We start from the raw sequence: 18,585 nt of genomic DNA on the forward strand, positions 1-18,585 counted from the left end.
TTTACAGAAACCACCATGAAAATGTCTCACGAAGAAGAAAAACTCATCTCCAACACAACACATCGCACAGTACAAAGAAGGAGCACTGTATAGTATTTAAAATATCCTCCTCCTTGACATTATCTCTCGCTGTGTGTGTGTGTGTGTGTGTGTGTGTCTGTGGTATTACTGGCTTTGCATGCTCACAACTAATTACTTAAGATTGGCTCCAAAATTAATTCAAAAACCTAATTTCTTCCTTTTCATGGCAATGGCTCACCAATTAGTTCAGCTCTCTGGGATTAGAGAACTGCATGTCATTTAAATCCAAAAAACAATAAAGCTATATTTCTTAAAAAGCTTACTCAGTCAGTAACCATATGAACATTGTACAGCACTATAGAAGACCATGAAATCAATGAAGTGACAGGTGACAAAAAGCCTGTTTTCCCATCATATATATGAATACAAAAGTGGGCTAAATAATATTCCTATCCTAACATCAGGATACTACACCATGTGTATTATTCTTTATGAGATGAAAGCTCGCATCGTGCTTGACCCATGCCATCAAATACAACCAGTATCGTGTTCTTGTCGTGTACTCACAGAGAATCCTGCCCAGAAGGGACACGAGTGCCGGACTCTGGGTGACGTGGTGAGAGCCAGAGCCGCGAAGCTGACGGCCAGGATGAGACTCCCGAGGACCATCTGAGAGACTCCCAGAGCCAGCATGATCCTGGTCCGGGTCCGGTACTCCCTGAGCCGGGACAGGCTGCGGGACAGCGACGCGGGGCTCAGGGACCCCGGGCCGCCGATGCTGCTGCCGCCGCGGTGCAGCGCGTTCACCGGCATTGTCACTGAAGGGTACGACACACGCGGCAGGAGATAAAGGACCACAATCACATCCACGGACGGCAGAGTCGTTGTGAGTCCGCCGGCGGTGCGCTGGGAAACCGTCTAACTCGAGGTCAGTGTCCGCTGCGGACGATCTCCATCAATTAGGACGCCTCCGAGTCGCTCCAATTAGAGATGCGCGGCGACGGGTGGGAGGAGAGAGGTGAGCAACGAGCAGACTGGACGAAGCACCAGATGTTGAGCAAAACACGGAGAAACTGGGACGATGTTCAAGTCGCAGGAGACAAAATAGACCTCTGGAGTTCTCGGCGACCGCTCCGGCAAAGAGCCCATTCCTCAAAAGTCAAAACGCGAAAAGGCGCAAACCAAACCAAAAGCCGCATCGTCCCGCTGTCAGCCAGCCTTGCACCATTGTCACGCTGCCATGCTCTCCTTCCTCTGCAGGCTTTCCAACTACTCGAAAGCGAGAGGCGGAAGGAACGTGATTAAGACGCGTGGATGAAAAACAACAATAAAAGGTGCTCTCCTCGAAGATTTAACAGAGACAAATATGTTGCTATCACACAGAATCGGTCGAATCTGAATTTTGTTTGTACTAAAAATGCGCAGTTGTGAGCGAGCGTTTTCCTCCGCGTGGGGCACCAGCAGTGCTTTTCCCAGACGACAGCAGAACTAACAGCCAGGACAGGAGGTGCACGCTGCGTATTGGAGATGTGCCACTCTGCGCGTCTTCATGGCGGCGAGCTGCTCCGACTCTGTTACTACGAGAGTGGAGGAGGGGTGCTGGGCTCGCGACGATCAGGCAACACCGACATAAAACTGCGCGTGCTTTTGTTACTCGCTGCCGGGGAGGATGCCAGTGGTGGACGGGAACGTGGTTCATCGTATCAGTTTTAAGTTGAGGTGGTAAAATAAAATAAAACCAAGTGACATCAGCTCCAGCCGCAGCATCGGGGCCACCATCGACCGCATTGCCACTGGACACATGGCTCTGCACGCGCGCCCTTCGTCGTGCACGCACATGCGACACACCTGGAGAGGGCTTTGTACACCATGAACTCCTCATAAGGTGCAGCCCAGTGGCTTCTGGCTGCTCACCAGTTGGTGGACTATAAGGACAGTTGTTCACTGTCAGGTAAAATGTTGAGGTACTTGAGTGTATTCAATTTTTATGTAACTTTATATTGTACTTTCAGATTATTAGTACAACATCAAAATGTAATACAGCATTATGTATTATTATAGATTAAGCTACCTGGCATACATAAGATAGTAAAGCGCCACCGTAACCAGATGCAACATGAACGATGCTTACATATTATGCAGTTATTATAACCCAGTGATTTATCTTATTCAAAGCCATTCTGCTTAGTTAATGAACAGGCCCACTTACTTGTGGTACTTTAAATATATGTTTATGGTAATACTTGTGTACTTTGACTTTAGTAAGATTTGTAATGCAGATTGATGTTTTACTCTTTTGGTAAAAGATCCAAGCCCTTCTTCCGTCACTGGTTGTGATGCATGAAAAGGAACCAAAGTCTACTGTGGACGAGTGTGGTGAGCATTTCATCAGAGCGTTTCTTTTCTCAGTTGAACTTAAAGGGCATTTAGAGGCGTGAAGACGTAAACAAGGGTAAACAAGGGGAATAAGAGAGCTTTTCCTCTTTAGAGTCCCGACTCCAACTGAGAGCCATTGGATTCGACCACCTGGGCCTAAATGCATCCTATGAAAACACATTTTAAAGGACTACTATAGGCTACTTACCAAAGGTCGTAGGGACAAGTGATATATTGAAATGCATAACAATCACAGCTTATGGTCTGTTGCATGTCTGACCTTGTGCAGCACTTGAGCTCCACTGCACCATCTAGCTGTGAAACCTGAGCCGTTATTAAAGGATATAGTCACGTAGCACCACAAGACGGAAATAAATAGTCAATTAATTGATTAGTTAGCAATAATTTTAACATTAGTAATTTTATCAAAATTCACTGACTGAAGTTTCAGAAAGATAAGCATTTGCTGTTTTTCTTTGTCTTGTGTGATAGTAAACTGAATATCTTTGAGTTTAGAACGGTTGGTCGGACAACACCTCCCATTTGCATATTTATATGAATGACAGAAATAAAACGAGAGGTTGTGATCAGAGGTAAAAGGCAGGAAAACACAATCATAAAAGAAACAAACCTCCCTTTCCTTGAGTCTTTACTTTAAAAATGATTTTTATTTATTAATACAGTGGTATACTTAAAATTGTGTTGCAGAGGAGAAAAAAAAGTCAGTCACAAGTGAAGAGCTAATATCCAATTAAAGCCGTGTTATATCTAAAAATAAAATGGTACTGGTGTGCCATACATCATATATTGTCTATTAGTACAAAAATACATTTAAGGGCACACAATACAGCATCCAGTATCACACAAATCAGTGAGGGGGACACTTGGAGAGCACACCCTTTTTAAAAGAACATGTTTTAAATGTATTTTAGCCCAAGCACTTTCCTGATCCTCAAAGAGCCTTAAAAAGAGCTTTTTTGTGACCATAACGTTGTGTGAATATATTGGTAGAAAAGATGTGATGTATTTTTGTTAGGTTACAAGTTCCAAGGCTTGAGGTTATATCCAGAATACAAAGATAACCACGTTCACTGTCTTCCACTTTTTAAAACATGTTTTCTCTAAGTTTTGTACAAAAAAGAAAGACATACAAAAAGTTCATTTACAAACAAAAGAAACAAGGCAATATGCTAGCTTTATTTACAGCCACTTCTTTCCTGTTTTTTTTTTTTTAGTAATGCATAGCAGATAAAAGAAGAGCATACCTTTTGTTATCCTTTATAAATTGTTATTGTGTGCTAAACCCAAGTTCATTTATACAGAAGGTTCACAAAAAATGGCAAAACAAATGACATTATACCATAATTTATCATAACTTATTTTGTTTTACTTAATGAAAAGTGAATAATCTGCAGATAAGGCATCACTGCTTATTTGTGTGTGAGTGCACAGAGAAGACGAGATAGAGAGCGATGAAGGAACTGAGGAGGCTACTGGACCTGAGTTAAGAACATGCATAGATCTCCCTCAGGCTGGAAGGAGAGACGCGTCTCTGGAAGAAATTAAGCTACAAGATATCACGGAAGGAAAAGGAAGAATACGGGAAGAACGTCTCTAAAAAGTGTGCTGCTTGGGTTCATGTCCAGCTCATGTTTGGCCAACTTCTTCAAATGACGTCGTCACCGTCCCTGGTTTAATTTAACCTCACTTCTTTCTCAAACCTTCATTAAAATGTCTTCAATGTGGAGAAAAAAATGTGGAGATACATGTTTGTATTCAGTCACCTGAACTGAAAAACAACAAGATGTTGACTGTTAATTGACTTCAATTTTAGTAAATCTTCTCTATACTACTATATATACTGTATGCATATATAGCATAAATATACCAACACAGACCTTTGACGCATTTATGCTGCCTCAAAAGCCTCATCTATATTCATGTAATAATTACATTAAACATCGCCTTGTATATAGTGTCAATCCTCAGTGGCATGGCGCATGCATCCATGGTTTCGTTTCACATCAAAACTTCAAAATGGGGAAAGAGTTTAAAGAACAGCTTGTAACCATCATCGGTGTCTCGCCTTCATCCAAGGGTGCAGTAAACAGCACTGACTAGATCTTCTTCATATTCCATTATATGGTGTTTGTGTGTGTGTGTTTGGAGTGCATCCGTCAGTGTGTGTGTGTGTGTGTGTGTGTATGTGTGTCCATCCTCTTCAGTTTACACCCCGTGGTTCCACATTCAGTAACATCACACCTGCTGGTCCGTCCTTAAAAGTGGTCAATGAGCACAGAAACACAGTTGGCTCCCACCAGGTAGTTGGGGTCTCCGGGGAGAGACTTGTTCTGCCAGCTTTTTGGGTCACCTGCGGACAGACAGATGGCGGCACAGTGAGTGATAACAGCTGCTTGTTTCTGCTAGTTGCTGTAATGCATTTCATCAGCACTCCTCTTCACACCACAACAATCTATTACCATCTCAAGTCTTATTTTAAAACAGCACTCACTGCAGCGCTTGATTGTATCCATTGTCTGTCATCTTATCTAATATCACATGGTTTTGTGGCCTATGAAAGCCATTTATTATTTTTATTGAATGTCCCCAGCCTCAGTCACTAGAGGGCCCGAGTGTAATTGCAATTCTAAACAGTGAGGTCTGTGCCAAGAGGAAAGGTCCAGTGATCAATCAGAGTAAGCACAGCCAGCTCGGCAGAGCTCCACCGATACAGTACTTGGACTATAAATACGGCCTCTCCTCAATCTGTAAACTGTCAAGCTTGCGCTCAATTCTGGGTGACATGGAAGAGATGAATGTGACACAAGGACCATCTCCTGTTCAGTTATGCAAAATGAAAGGCAGAGGGAGAAAGCCACACAAAAAGCTCAGATACTTTATATTAAGTTCTGATGATGTTAGATGTTGCGTCGCTCTGCCTTCTTGGCCGTGTGTTGATATATGAGGCGGTTCATATTGGGCTCAGAACTGTTTCCTTCTTTCCTTTTCGGGTGGTTGTTGATCAGCTAGGTTTCCTTTTTGGATCAATTGTAAAACAACTAAAGGTGGACGAGCGCCTCCTCATGTGGGCTGGCCGCCGGTGGGGGATTTGCTTGAGACATACTGGATGCTGGCTCAAGGTAGACCAGAACAACCCTCTGCGAGCCAGCGCTTACATTCTTCAAGTCAAATGTCAAATGATTTTTCCTAAATGACACTTTGATCTTTAGAACGTCAAATAAAAATAATAAAATCTGCGTTTTGAGTGCGACTTCTCCTCACAAGGATAGGTGAGTTTTCCTTTAGTTCCTCGGATATGGAAAGCACAGGTCACATGACAGGTTGTCAGAGTGGTAATGGGAGTCAGACGATTATAATTGGGCACTTTTGAATATTTAAATAATGTAACCTAGTGGGAGGTCTGACCTTGTAATTTGGAGTCCAATAATTGCTCAAACAACAAATAAAAAATGCACATGTTGAAGTAACTCGTGGAGTTTTTTATATTTAAAAAATGAACTCATTATGTACATTGTGTGTATCCTAGGGTTGCGAGTATCAGTAATTTTCACTAGTTTTGTCCAACCAACAATCCAAAACCCAAATCTATTCAGTTTTAAATGTTATAAACTAGAGGAAAGAGGAAACGCTCCCCTTTGAGAAGTTGAAATCAGAGAATGTGTCAGCGCTTTTGCTTGGAAATTGACTGAAGTGAATCAATTGCCAAAAATAGTTTGATGAATTTTCGACCAATCTATTAATCAGTCATTGGGGCTCAAGAGTATCACTGTTGTACACTAATAGATCTGTACTGGTGTCACAGTGGCTGTGATAGCAGCGTCATCTACAGTTTAACACAGTGCACTCAGAAGAGAGGCGGGCGGAGGCAGAGTCGTCTAGGAGGAAAAAGGAGAAGCAAAGGAGAGAAACCAGAGGGGGGACAGGAGGAGGCCAGAGAGCGGCCTTGCTTTACAATAAGAGGATTAGGACTCAGCCCGATAATCCTCCCACAAGTCAGCAGGACAACGGCGTGAGCTCACATCTCATTCAGCCCTCCAAGTCTCATCCTTAAAATGAGGCTAATTAGCAGCTAATCCTGACGGCTGCCAAAATGACAACTGTTTTAGAAGACGTGAGAGGGACAGTGTTAAGAAAAGGGAACAGAGGAATTATTCCTTTCTTCAGTTTTTTTATAAAACTTCTTAGCAGGAACTCAACGTCTTGTTATTTCTCAAATGTTTGTTTGCTTAAATACATGATAGACTAAATGATGGCCGACTAAAAGTAGCTCGTCTTGGTTTCAATTTCCGTTAACATGATTTGTTCAACATTCTCCATTTATCTCATTTCTGTTCGAAATACACAATATGAATATTATAATAATAATAATAATAATATGGCACTTGTGGTTTTACAGGAACTTCTTTTATCAGCTGGTCGGGTAAATGACCTGAAGTGACATCAGCAAGTAACCTTTGACTGACAGTTATCTGAATTATCTCCAGCAGCTGCTGAGAGCTGTGCATCGTTTATCTAGTGGATTATTATCACTTCCCTGTTTTTACAAGAGCCAATTTCCCTTATTTTAGCAGACAAGCTAAAGCCACTCTTAAAGACCAATTTATTAGGATAATTATATTTATTGTCACCTGAGAACTATGTTGGATAAGAAAAACACTCAGCTAGACAGAAGCTAAATTTGGAGAGCTATATTTTGACACGGTAACAAGATGTCTGTGTAACTTTTTTGTTCTTCTTCTGTAGGATAAAGACAGGCATTATTGGTTATGACAGTGTCCCAATTTCCAGAGACATCTATAAAAGCTGTTCTTCAGGTCAGGATTTGGGAGGATTTGGGTGGCTATGTGAGAAAAACATATCCGAGCAGAGCAGCATGCATTATTCTTCTACCTGGTGAAATTTAAATATTATACAGCCAAGCGTCTGATGAATGAATGTTAAATGAAATCAGAGAAACTTGTTAAAATGACTCAAGGTGAAAAAAAAGGAGAGAAATATTGCAATTTCAGAATGTAAAAACAATGAGGCGGGACTTTGATCTGAACACCAAATAAAGAACCAGTGATAGTGATTTACAGATTGAGTGGGTGAGTTAATGAAGATAAATCATGACAATGAATCAATCAAAGCAATAAATTGTGAAAAAAAACAAAGATATTTCCCCCTAGATTGATTTTCAGATATGTTGAGAGTGACCAATCGTATCAGATTTTCAGATTCAGTTCACATTTTTCGCTTTGATTTTTAATGAAGAAAACCAAAACTAGGGGGAAATCTACAAATAATTATAATTAAACAGTGACCCACAACCCTCAAATAGTCACAAAGCCAGCCCAAACGACCCCGAAGAACAGAGAGCACAGCATACCCGACGAGGAGTCGGAGGATTTTAGAGCAAAAGACCAACCATCAGGGGTCATAGACGCACAGTGAGGTAAGCGCAGCTCCACAGGCTTCAAAAACTTGAGGCCATGAGGTCCACACATCACCAGAGGGCTGAGCAGAGTCTCTCCTGGAAATACAAACACAGAATTCAGGACGATTAATAGTAAACGCATACGAGCAGGTGCTGGTGCCATCGAACCAGTATATATATTAACATATAGACAACATGCACAACACAACTTTAAAAACAACTGTCTTAGTAAAGTACCCACATAATTTACATATGACTCAAGAAAAGCCCTTGGCCTCTTCATCCCTCATCTTCGACGAGTTACCTTTCTCCTTGTCGAGTGGCGGCAGGATGCTGTTGTCTCTGCAGACCTTGAAGTAGATCTCCTGCTCCACACCTTCAGGGATCGCACCCTGTGGGATTATAATGCTGACGCCTGTCTCAATGGAGCTCAGGACGCCACCGTTAGAGTTGAAGATACCTCGAGCTGTTGCCACCACTGTGTGGCCCTCATCTTCATCCTCATCATCATCCAGGGCACTAGGACTGAAGGTGAAGAAACCGTTACTTTCGCACTCTCATATTCAATAGAATACTTTAACTTTGAATCTGTAGTCAAACCGTGTTTGTTACCTCACAGGGATGGCCTTGGGCACAGCGTTAATGTTGTTGTGCTGGTGTTTGGAGCGGTGGTCCATAGTGCGTGTGAAAGTGTCCAGGCCACTGTCGGGGTCTGTGTTGTGGGCTGAGGGGCTATCGGAGGCCTCACTGGGCTGGTGCTCCGGCCCTGTAAACACAGACAGCAACAGTGAGGCTAAGGTCTTGGAGCTGAACTTATTTATGTAACCACTAACAACAATCAAAAGATAGAATAAACAGCTTCTAAGAGACAACTCAGCGGATTCAGTGTAAATGTACATAAACCAGGATCTCCAAACTCAAGTAACGGATGAAAGAGAGCGAGGGAGCAAATCTGTTTCCTGGTTTTTAGCGCCATCCATTGCTATCATTAATAACCTTTATTTCAGATCAATCTGCTCTTTGTAAAAATGGAAATTAAGTTTGAGAAAAAAATTACAGTTACAGAGGAGTTTTGAAATAGTGAACTCAAAGTAATGAAATTCCTGTAACCACCTGCAATAAACTGTCAATACACAGTGAGGTCAGTATGAGATCTTACAGAAACTGCTTACCTTTGGAGCAGTGTCAGGCTTTTCATTGGGCAGCAGGTTGTGGTTGAATTTAGGACTGTCGAACATGCGTGCAAAAGGCTTGGCTGACGTGGTGTAGGGCTTGGGTGCGTAGCGGTTGTAGCTCGTTGCTGGTGGAGCTGTTTTTGGAGGATGCTCACTAGTGCCGTTAACTGGAGACTTCTCAGGGAAACTCTTGTGAGGCAGGAAGTTGGTCTGGACAGTGTCGTCTCGGCCAGGAGGTTTGGCTGTGGAAGAGCCATGAGGTCAGCCAAGGAGCTCTACAGTATTACAGCATGTGGTACAGATGCAGCTTCACATGATTACAATCTTGTATTAGATAATAAAATCCCCACTAAAGTTGTTTTCCTTTGATTAAAGACGGTTCATTACCTTCAGGTGCAGGTTTGGGCAGTATGGCTGGTGGCAGAGAAGGCATCATCTGGGGAACTGGTTCATATTTCTTCTCCACTGGAACGGGTTTCTCCACTGACTCCGTCCTTAATCACAAGACCAAATCCATCAATTCAAGATTCACAGTAGAAATGTCATCATCTATAAAAACACAACTGATGTTAAAAGTAGATTAGACTTATGCGTCTTTTCCAACTTTCCTTTCAACTAACAGTAAAGAGATCTTTCATAAGAACAAGCCTCACCTGGGGTAGTTGTTAGTCATTGGTGCTTGTGGCTGGGGTTTGTTAGGACCGGTCTGGAGCCTGTCAAAGTAAGACAGCTGTTTCCTGTAGTAGTCCTCGTCCTCGTCAGGATCGTAATGGTTGGAGCGCACAATGTCATCAGCTACCTGGGACGGAGGCTGCTGAGGCCCCGGGGTTCTGGGTTGGTGTGATAGAAAAGTTAAGCAAGTCAAAAACATATCAGAGATGGTGAGATCAGAGCAAGAGAAGAGGAGTTATCGAGAAAATTGGATAATGATGTAAAATTAAAGTGAATATGGGCTCACCTAAAGGTCTTCTCCTGATCCAGGTTGCTCAGGGAATTTGCTTTTGGGATTACTCCGCCTGCTTTCAAAGGTAAATCAGCTGCCTGTAATAGCAAAAACAATATTAAGAATGTGAACTTCCAATGTGCTTATTTCTCCATAAGTTGAAAAGCAAATGTACAATAATAACAACAACTATAACTGAATAAACTGCATTAGGTAATAAAGCTAAACAGTTGACCTTGCTCACAGATGAATCCCCTGCATCTCTGGCTCTATCCACGGACACTGAGCGTTTGTTCTCAAACATCTTGACTCTTGTCAGGACCGACTGTGGCTTCATGGCGGGGTCATCCTGTGGCTCGTTTCTGGCGGGGAAAGACTGTGGCGCCTCGGCAGAAGACGGTGACGGGGCTTCTGCTTTGGGAGGTGGTGTGGGGCTGGTTTCAGAGTTCACAGGAACAGGGTCATACTGCTGAGGTTTGTAGCTCTTTTGTTGCGGCGTTGGTCCCTGGTTATACGTGGGCCGCTGAGCAGCGGGGTCTGGGGAGTGGCCAGCTGAAGGGTACATGCTCAGGTGAGAATCCTGGTTGTAATGCAGGTCCGCCTCTGAAGCAGGAGGTGGAGGATCATCATAGCGGACAGGACCTGGACCTGTTGGTTTACCGTAGCGAGGCCGTCCGTCGAATCCCTGCTGAGGTGGGGGCTCGTCGTAGCGGAGAGGAGGGGTGTACTGGGAGTCTGGGCCGTCAGCGTACGGCAAACGGGGGTCGTAGCCCTGGGAGTTGGCAGTAGAGAGTGGTTGGCTGTAGGGGTTCCACTGCTGATCGTAATGAGGCACACTGTTCTCGTAGGCCATGTTAGAGTCATAGTTTCTGTGCTTTGGTTCTGGGTAACCACCTCCGCTGCTGACTCCACTGCTGCTGACATCATACCGACTGGGCGGATGGTCATAATCTCTGTATGGCTGCTGGTCAGGGTGATATCCTTGCTGAGGGTTGTAAGTCACAGGCTTCATGCTGTGATTGATTCTCCCTGTGTTGTCTACGCTGTATGGATCCTTCTGAAACATCTACCAAAAAAAGACAACAAAGAATAAGGTTAACAACTACACAGGATCTACTAACTAACATATTATACTAACAGAAAATTTGTAAATGTGAAAAACTGGACATACAAAAATCCATTAAAAGATGAGAACATTAGAATATTAAAAACACTGTTAAACTAATTGCAGAAGAAGAAACAAGTAGGGAAAGACCTGAAATAGAGAAACTGAGAGGGAGGGTTACTGATCAGATCGTATACTAGATTAAATAGAAATCGCAGCACAGACAAACAATTGTTGCAGTTTGAAAACATCACAATGTAACACTGCAGCTCCAAATTAAAATTGAAAATAAATCAAGAAAAAACAGTTAAAGTAAAAAGAAAATCCAACAAAACAATGGGATGTATTTTTCTTGTCCAACTTGAGAGAATGTGAATTTGGTATAAAAGTGTAACAAACTACTTATAGAATGCCTCTTGGTAATTTAACTATTACTTTGGGGTTTCTCACATAATGTGTGCACTGCTGCATTTACAAGGAAAAATGTCACCCACTGTCTTGGTGCAATTATTAAGGCAACATAAACATCCACAATAATATTTACCATAACAAGCACATACCCATTGTATAAAAGCAAATCCTGATCATCGAGAAGTAACCATTAATTATCCATCCTAATCAGCAGAACTGTTTTGTTTTGCTGGTCTTTGTGACATTTCAAGCAAGGACAACAAATTAAATAGAAAATTGTTGGAAAATCAATGGCTACTTTTACAAAGAAACAATCCATTCAATCGGCACTGATAAATACAGTGAAAGAGATTTACTGCTAGTGGTTAACAGTGAATGAGGCAAACATGTTGCAGCCATGCAAAGAGGATAAGCGTCAGTGAGAGCCACAGGATTTCCACTGCTCCCTTACATGGAGGCATATCAGAGCAGCCATCACCTCCAAGCCCACTGTTGTTTACCGGCATTTGCTCACCCGTGCACACACATACACTCTTGCACGCACAAAAACGCCAACAAACACATGTCTTTTCTGGGCAGCATTGTGGTCAGCAGACATGCAGGGCGGAAGGAGAGAAAGAGAGAAGCGTGGCAGCAGGAGGTAGGTAGGTAGACAGGCAGCAGCAGCACAGGAGGTCAGCCGGGTCAGACCGAGCTTGGCTGAGTCAGTTCACGGAGCGTCCGGTGACGGGCAGATGGATACCTTTGGTTCTGAACTGGCCAGTCCAGATTGCAGAGGTTCTGGTGTGACGCTCTGAGGAGCTAGCTCAGGGGTGGGCCTCCTAAGTGAGCCAGCCTCTGGGTTGGGGCTTGGCTGGCTGTGAGGAGCTGCAGGAGGCTCGTCAGGGCTCAGACCCCCTACAGTTTTTACAGTTACGTCGACAGCAGGGGGCACTGTCTCAGCCAAGGGCTCAGGCTGCTGGGGGACGCTAGGGACGGCAGCGGCCTCTGCTTTCTGTGAAGTGGTTCAGAAATGTTTAATAACACGCACTGACACTGTGGTGCAGTACTAACAAGTGCTACTACCTTCACAGCCCCACTACAACGGCCTGCTCCTCACTTGTGCTACAGCTTACACAAATCAAAACAGCCAATCACCCTCCTCCACATTTAACAGTAGCTGTAGACCAACCAATGTCATGTGAGAGTTAGGAATTAGCAGCAGGACAAGTTTTCTTTGTTAGGAGTATACTAATTTGATTTAATGCTACGGTTACAATACAGTAGTTTCTTTTCTTTCCCCTTTTATGTTCATTAACACATCATGAGACGACAAACATTTAGATTTGGGTGTCACAATGGCCAATTGGGATGTTGATAAGTACATTTCACAGGTACACTGGATTAACACTGGCATTTCCAACATGCACATAATACTTTCTTGTGTTGTATGGTCACAGTCCCAATCACAGGTAAAACAAAGGTAGGAAGTGCACATAGATGAGTACTGGTACAGACACTTTGACAAACAAGTTTCTTTTCCCAGTGACATCAGCAACAGTCACACCAATAAGACAGCTTGTGGTAATATAGAGTACAAGAGTAACAGTAAACTTTAAGTTCTTCTCCTTTAAAAAAAATAAAAAACACACGCTCACAAACACCAATCAAGAAACAGGTATAGGCAAATAGATAAAATAAATAATTACAATAAATATATATATTCTATTATATTTATATATTGCGATAAATACCTGACGATAGAAGTTTTCACTTTTGCACTGATATTGTTTGTTAACAGTAGATAGACAGGAGTAACTGTAAAAATAAAAAAGTGCCTTCAATAGCGCCGCCAGAAAACCTTCTAACGCAAAACCACGTCCTCCAGACAACAGGGAAGACGTGCAGCTCTCAGAAAACGCTACCTGCTGCGGAACGGGTGCCTTGAATCCAGCCGGGTCGATGCGGTTCAGGGGGGTCCGGCTGCACTGTGTGCTGGTAGCTAGCGTAGCCAGGGGGCTCCTGGATGACAGGCGGGTCCTCACGAACAGGCTCAGAGGAGCGGGTGATGGCAGGCTCCGTGGGTGGACCCACGTCATCATTGAGCGTTTCGTCCAGCTCCTGGTCGGTGTAAGCGCCGCCCCTCTGTGTCCGTGTCCTCGTAGTCGGAGGTGTGGCGGCTGTCGGTGCTATACATGGAAGACTCACTGCCTGGAGCCGACAGGTAAGACAGCCGGGTCGTCGTGGATGTCCCAAGTCATCCTCGGCTGCCCCATCAGCCTGGGAAACAAGAGGTAAAGTGAGAGAGGGAACGAGAAAAGACATTTCCAGTCTACACGGCTGTTTGTGTGCGTGTGTGTGTTTTTGGGTGTGCGTGTCTTACCTGCCCTCTGAAACCCACACCAGCTGGTTCTGCTGCTGCTGGATTGTGTCCTTCAGCGCTCCAAACCAACCGTCATTCATGTTGTTCAAGTTAATAGTCGCTGAATACACATAGAGGAAAGTGCAGAAGGGGAAGAAAAAAACATCTCTCCAATCAAACGAGTAATAACAATGTTTCCCAAATTAGCAATTAAGTACAACAATAGAAGAAGAATTAAACGTTCCTTTGAGATATGCACTCTAACCCATAAATGGTCCTCCACTTTTACATGATTAGAATCATGTCTGTAAAGCCACCAGAGAAATGTTGAAGGTGCTCTTTTCCCACTTGAGACCCAGTTAATATTGTCTATGATTCTAAGAGAGAATAATATCCATCACAATGACAATTAAGGAGCAAGTATATGGTTTTTGAATAACATTTGCAAACCAATCACAACAGACTAGGAAGAGACAGCTTAAATGCAAACGTTCACTCTCAAGGACATGACACGCCAGCTTAGAGGTAACTTCTCGCATTGCCTGGTCCCATGTGCCAGATTCTTCACAGAAAAATAGTCCAGTTTATCTGTTTCTCAGTTTTATATAAACATTTTTAGTTGTTCATGATTATGAGGCTTTATTCTCAGATAACTTTCAAATGAAATCCTGTGGATAAGGTGTAGAGGTACAAATGCAGCTTGTGGTGTAATAGTTATTTGGACTGGAGATTATGCAAAGAATTTTTGTGTACTGCAAAGGCTGAATATGAGGCGAGAAGAATACTCTTTACGCTTCTCCAATATCTTCACCCCCAACAGATGCTCCTAAAGCATGGTCACACGACAACCCTTGAGTGCGTGCTGAAAAAGGGCCCTGTGGGGACTCTTGTGTGAAAGAACAGCCATACTCTCCAACACTGCACTCAATTGTCAACTGCCTTTGAAATGTGTCTGTGCTGCCAGTAAAATATCTACGGTTCCTCTCCATTTTTGTGGACCCCCCCCATCTACCCCTCCCTCCTTCCCACTAGACTCACTGGTGAAGAGGTGGTGGTTGTTCTTCCTTAATTTGTGGGCTCGTTCAAAAAGCTTCCTGGCACTCTTCCTAGACTCGGGGCAGAGGCGGGTCCTCATAGTCTTCACACCCTGCTTTGTGTCTGGGTTGAGAAACACCACAATTGGATACCACTGAGCGTAGTTCAGACGGTCCACTGCATTCGGGGTGATGTCCAGCACTGCATGCTTGTCCTTTATACACAGAGAAAAACATAACTGTTTATTTCCATATAGTGAGCATTTCCCCTAATTAAAGTTCAGGAGTATCACAGATAGAATACTGTATGGCCAACACCATAATGATTTGTTCACATATTGTGTGCAACACAACTTGAACACAGGCAAGACGACAGCTCACCCAGTCTTGATTAGTTTGGCAGTGAACATGCCATGGCCAAATTAACCGCTTTGTCGAAGTTCAGGCACGTAATAGCATTAACAAGACCAGAACACCAGAGGGCAGCAGTGAGCTGCACATATCATCTCAGCCATCTTCTCATTACAATAACAAATCTGTCAAAAGATGGCTATACCTCAACAGTTTGCCTGTATTTCTAAACACGTGTGCATATCCTGCTTCTTACCCGGTCAATTATCTGTTTGATGGTGTGCAGGCGAAATGATGCCGGAGCTCTTCTGGTCGGTTCCTGCATCCCTGGCTTCACTCCCTATAGAAGACAAATGTACAGAGTTACTGCATCACATCAACACAAGGGGCAAATAACAATAACACCTGGCTGTGCCCTAATTAGATATTTTTTAGCGTGCATTTGTCGACTCCCACAAATAGAGCTGTAATATACAGAATAATAATCTCTGTATGGGAGAGGACAAGTGTATGTTTATGAAAAACAGCTAGATAGTGACAGCCAATTCATGCAAATAGTCATTAGGTATTTTGGGTAGGTTTAGGGAAATTTAATTCAGTGGTGAATGAATGTGTGCGTGCAACTGCATGTAACGGTATAAATTATGGTGCAAGAAATGTGTTACGTGAGAAACACTGACATGAAATATGCGCATACAAGAGCATGAGGGTCATTTTGGGATTAATGAGAATACAGTGTCATTGTAAGCCTCAGGGATTTAAGCAAGGATGTGAAGAGGGGTTTATGATTCACATAAAGATAAGCAATGGTTTCCTGCCCAGACACACAAGGTTCAAAAGAGGGCAGTCATCTCACCAGGGTGCAGTATAGTAATGACTCAAACACACCACAGCACGGGGCTTAATTTCTAACATTTCTAATTTGTAATAGGATCTATAACCTGAAAACACTGCTCTGATCTACCCAAAAAATTTCAGGGAGAGCAGATAAAAACAGCCATGCAACAAGTCAAGATTGAAGCAGCAATGTTAAAACATTAAACAATAATTGGAATGTTAGGATTTTTATGACAATGTGCAATATAAAGTTTATTATAATATATAATACCCTCTATGTTTGTGTACAGTAGCATCACAGTAGTGGTTTATTGTAGTCCATAAAATGACCCATTTTATACATTATACATTAGTGGTTCAGCTCGTACATTGACCCAATATCCAAGTATTTGGAGGCACATAATATACACATAAATAGATGGCTTATTTTTTCAGCTGACTGCTGAGATGGTTGAAGATGAGACCATTTAATCTCATATCATATTTATGGGTGGTATTGTGGGCATTTTTCAAGAAAATCTATCCACATGCTGCCTCGCCGTTGTCTTTCTACATGATACATTCAGAGGGGAATACCACTGAATTTAACAAAAAGATATAGTCCTGTATTCATTTGAGGTTACTGTGCATAAATCAGAATTCACTAATCTCTAATAATCAACATGCAATATCACAATGGCAAACAGCTACTTAGAGATTTAAATTTGGGCAAAAAGGGTAGAATGGAAAACAAAAATTATTCTCAACAATATTTTAAAATCCTATCTAATGTAAGTGTTTAGATGTGCAAAATGTGATCTATGCTAATGCAGCAGAGCTTTGTAAAATCTTACATATGTATATTATTTTTTCATTGATAACAATGCGATTTTCTTTGAAAGACTTTAGTGCATTTCAGTCAATAAGTCAAGTACAATATCAAAGGGTAGATTTTCTTTCCAACGAGAAAATTTACATGGAAACAAAAAGGAAAAAAAAGCTGCGTGTAAGTATGATATTGCAGTCGGGTCTTCTGTGATTCGTTTTACAATCATGCTAATATATACTAAAACAACGTTATTGCCAATTGTATTGACAAATGTGAATTCCCAAATCAAGTGCTATTCCCCTAAACGCATTGTTGAAACATCTAGAGACCAGATTGCCACGAAAACACTAGTTTACAGATTATCTGCCATTCACTGAATTAATAAAACAAATAAAAGTTGATGCACTAAGTGACATACTTTCCCCTCCTTGTTGTTGCTGTGTTTCTGAAAAGAAAATACAGTTACACAAACATCACTGGAGTTACGCAAATAAACATCAAGGAATTGAATCACTTTTTATATGGGTGTGTACTGAATATGTGTGTGTGGTTGCACTGGCATGTGTTGTTGTGCACTTAGTCATTGAAATTCAATACTGTGGGGGAATGTTAACATTCAAATCACACATTAAAGAAGGTCGCAATCTATAAAGTAAGAAGCAGCGGACGGAATAAAATTAACGAGTGTAAGCCGCTCCGCTTGAAGTGTAGAAGAGTGAAAGATAAACAAAGATAAAGAAAGAGAAAAGCTATAAATATAATTGCCGCAACTCGACTAACTGACCCACTCTATTGGGAATATCTCGTTGTTTCAGTGGTATTCTGGAGTTAAGCAGAACATCTATTTTTGAAGGAATTGACATCCAGTCAATACTGACTACTTGCTAGACTTACAACTAAAAATGTGAACAGCCAACAGCAGTGTTTATTTTTACAGAAAAAGACAAAGGAAAAAAAAAAAAACTAAAATATAATATTTCTAACCTTTTGTAGTACCTACATAGAAACAGCAATTTTATAATGACTTTATCATGTTTTCTTTCTGGTTCAAACAATGTAACAGCTAATAAACAAATACGTTGGTGTGTTTTTAAACACTTTTGATAAAACAAATCAGGTTGGTCACGACATTGTTATGGCAACTTTACGGCAGAGCAACACATTTAAATGAAGAAAAGCGTCACAGGCAGAAGTAATGCATAGTGAATGTTCACTTGAAACAAGTCAGCAAATCAATTACAGGAGGATGGACAACTACTGTGAATATTTGATGGATGCTAAGAACTTAAACCGCCCTCAGCTGTCGTTTGTGATACGTACATTAAGTGGTTTCCTATCAATGCAAGATTACAGTAGGACACAACACAAGAGATGGGTACTGTATCACTTACTTGCTAGTTCAAATATGTCTGGCTCTTCCCTGGCCAGTTTCTCTCTGGCCACGTCTGCTATCGGCCCAAAGAGAACCACAGGCCTCAGGAACCCAGCTAGAAGAACATGACCAGGTCATGGAAAGTACCAAAGGTTAGCATCACTTACAAACAAAGTACTAACTCAGATCATACATTTGGTACCATATTATAATATATCAGTAATAGACAAATTAACAACTTTGCAATGCTTAGAAGCATAGAAACGCACGACTACAGATGTCAGTTAGCTAGACCTCACAAGGGCCGTGAAGGACCTCATGTTTCTTTTAGCTACAAGGATGAAATCAGTCCACTACTTTGTAAATTCTTCCTA

General features: G+C 42.1%; 2 protein-coding genes across 2 annotated transcripts in view; both read right to left on the reverse strand.

The window, feature by feature from the left end:
* Positions 1-834, reverse strand: part of fam189a1 (family with sequence similarity 189 member A1) — a 75,452-nt gene extending 74,618 nt beyond the window's left edge. The window contains 1 exon segment of the mRNA XM_034529031.1: positions 589-834. Within this exon segment, the coding sequence (XP_034384922.1) occupies positions 589-834 (246 nt within the window).
* A 2,604-nt stretch (positions 835-3,438) lies between these two features.
* The window catches only part of tjp1a (tight junction protein 1a), a 46,073-nt gene continuing 30,926 nt past the window's right edge, over positions 3,439-18,585 (reverse strand). The window contains 19 exon segments of the mRNA XM_034558368.1: positions 3,439-4,768; positions 7,826-7,930; positions 8,139-8,359; positions 8,447-8,600; positions 9,000-9,251; positions 9,397-9,503; positions 9,663-9,839; positions 9,968-10,050; positions 10,188-11,018; positions 12,211-12,462; positions 13,373-13,423; positions 13,425-13,589; positions 13,591-13,683; positions 13,685-13,727; positions 13,831-13,930; positions 14,848-15,058; positions 15,451-15,483; positions 15,485-15,534; positions 18,231-18,326. Of these exon segments, the coding sequence (XP_034414259.1) occupies positions 4,674-4,768; positions 7,826-7,930; positions 8,139-8,359; positions 8,447-8,600; positions 9,000-9,251; positions 9,397-9,503; positions 9,663-9,839; positions 9,968-10,050; positions 10,188-11,018; positions 12,211-12,462; positions 13,373-13,423; positions 13,425-13,589; positions 13,591-13,683; positions 13,685-13,727; positions 13,831-13,930; positions 14,848-15,058; positions 15,451-15,483; positions 15,485-15,534; positions 18,231-18,326 (3,119 nt within the window). The 3' untranslated portion in view covers positions 3,439-4,673.

Source organism: Cyclopterus lumpus, chromosome 3, assembly GCF_009769545.1.
Source record: "Cyclopterus lumpus isolate fCycLum1 chromosome 3, fCycLum1.pri, whole genome shotgun sequence".
Taxonomy (NCBI): domain Eukaryota; kingdom Metazoa; phylum Chordata; class Actinopteri; order Perciformes; family Cyclopteridae; genus Cyclopterus; species Cyclopterus lumpus.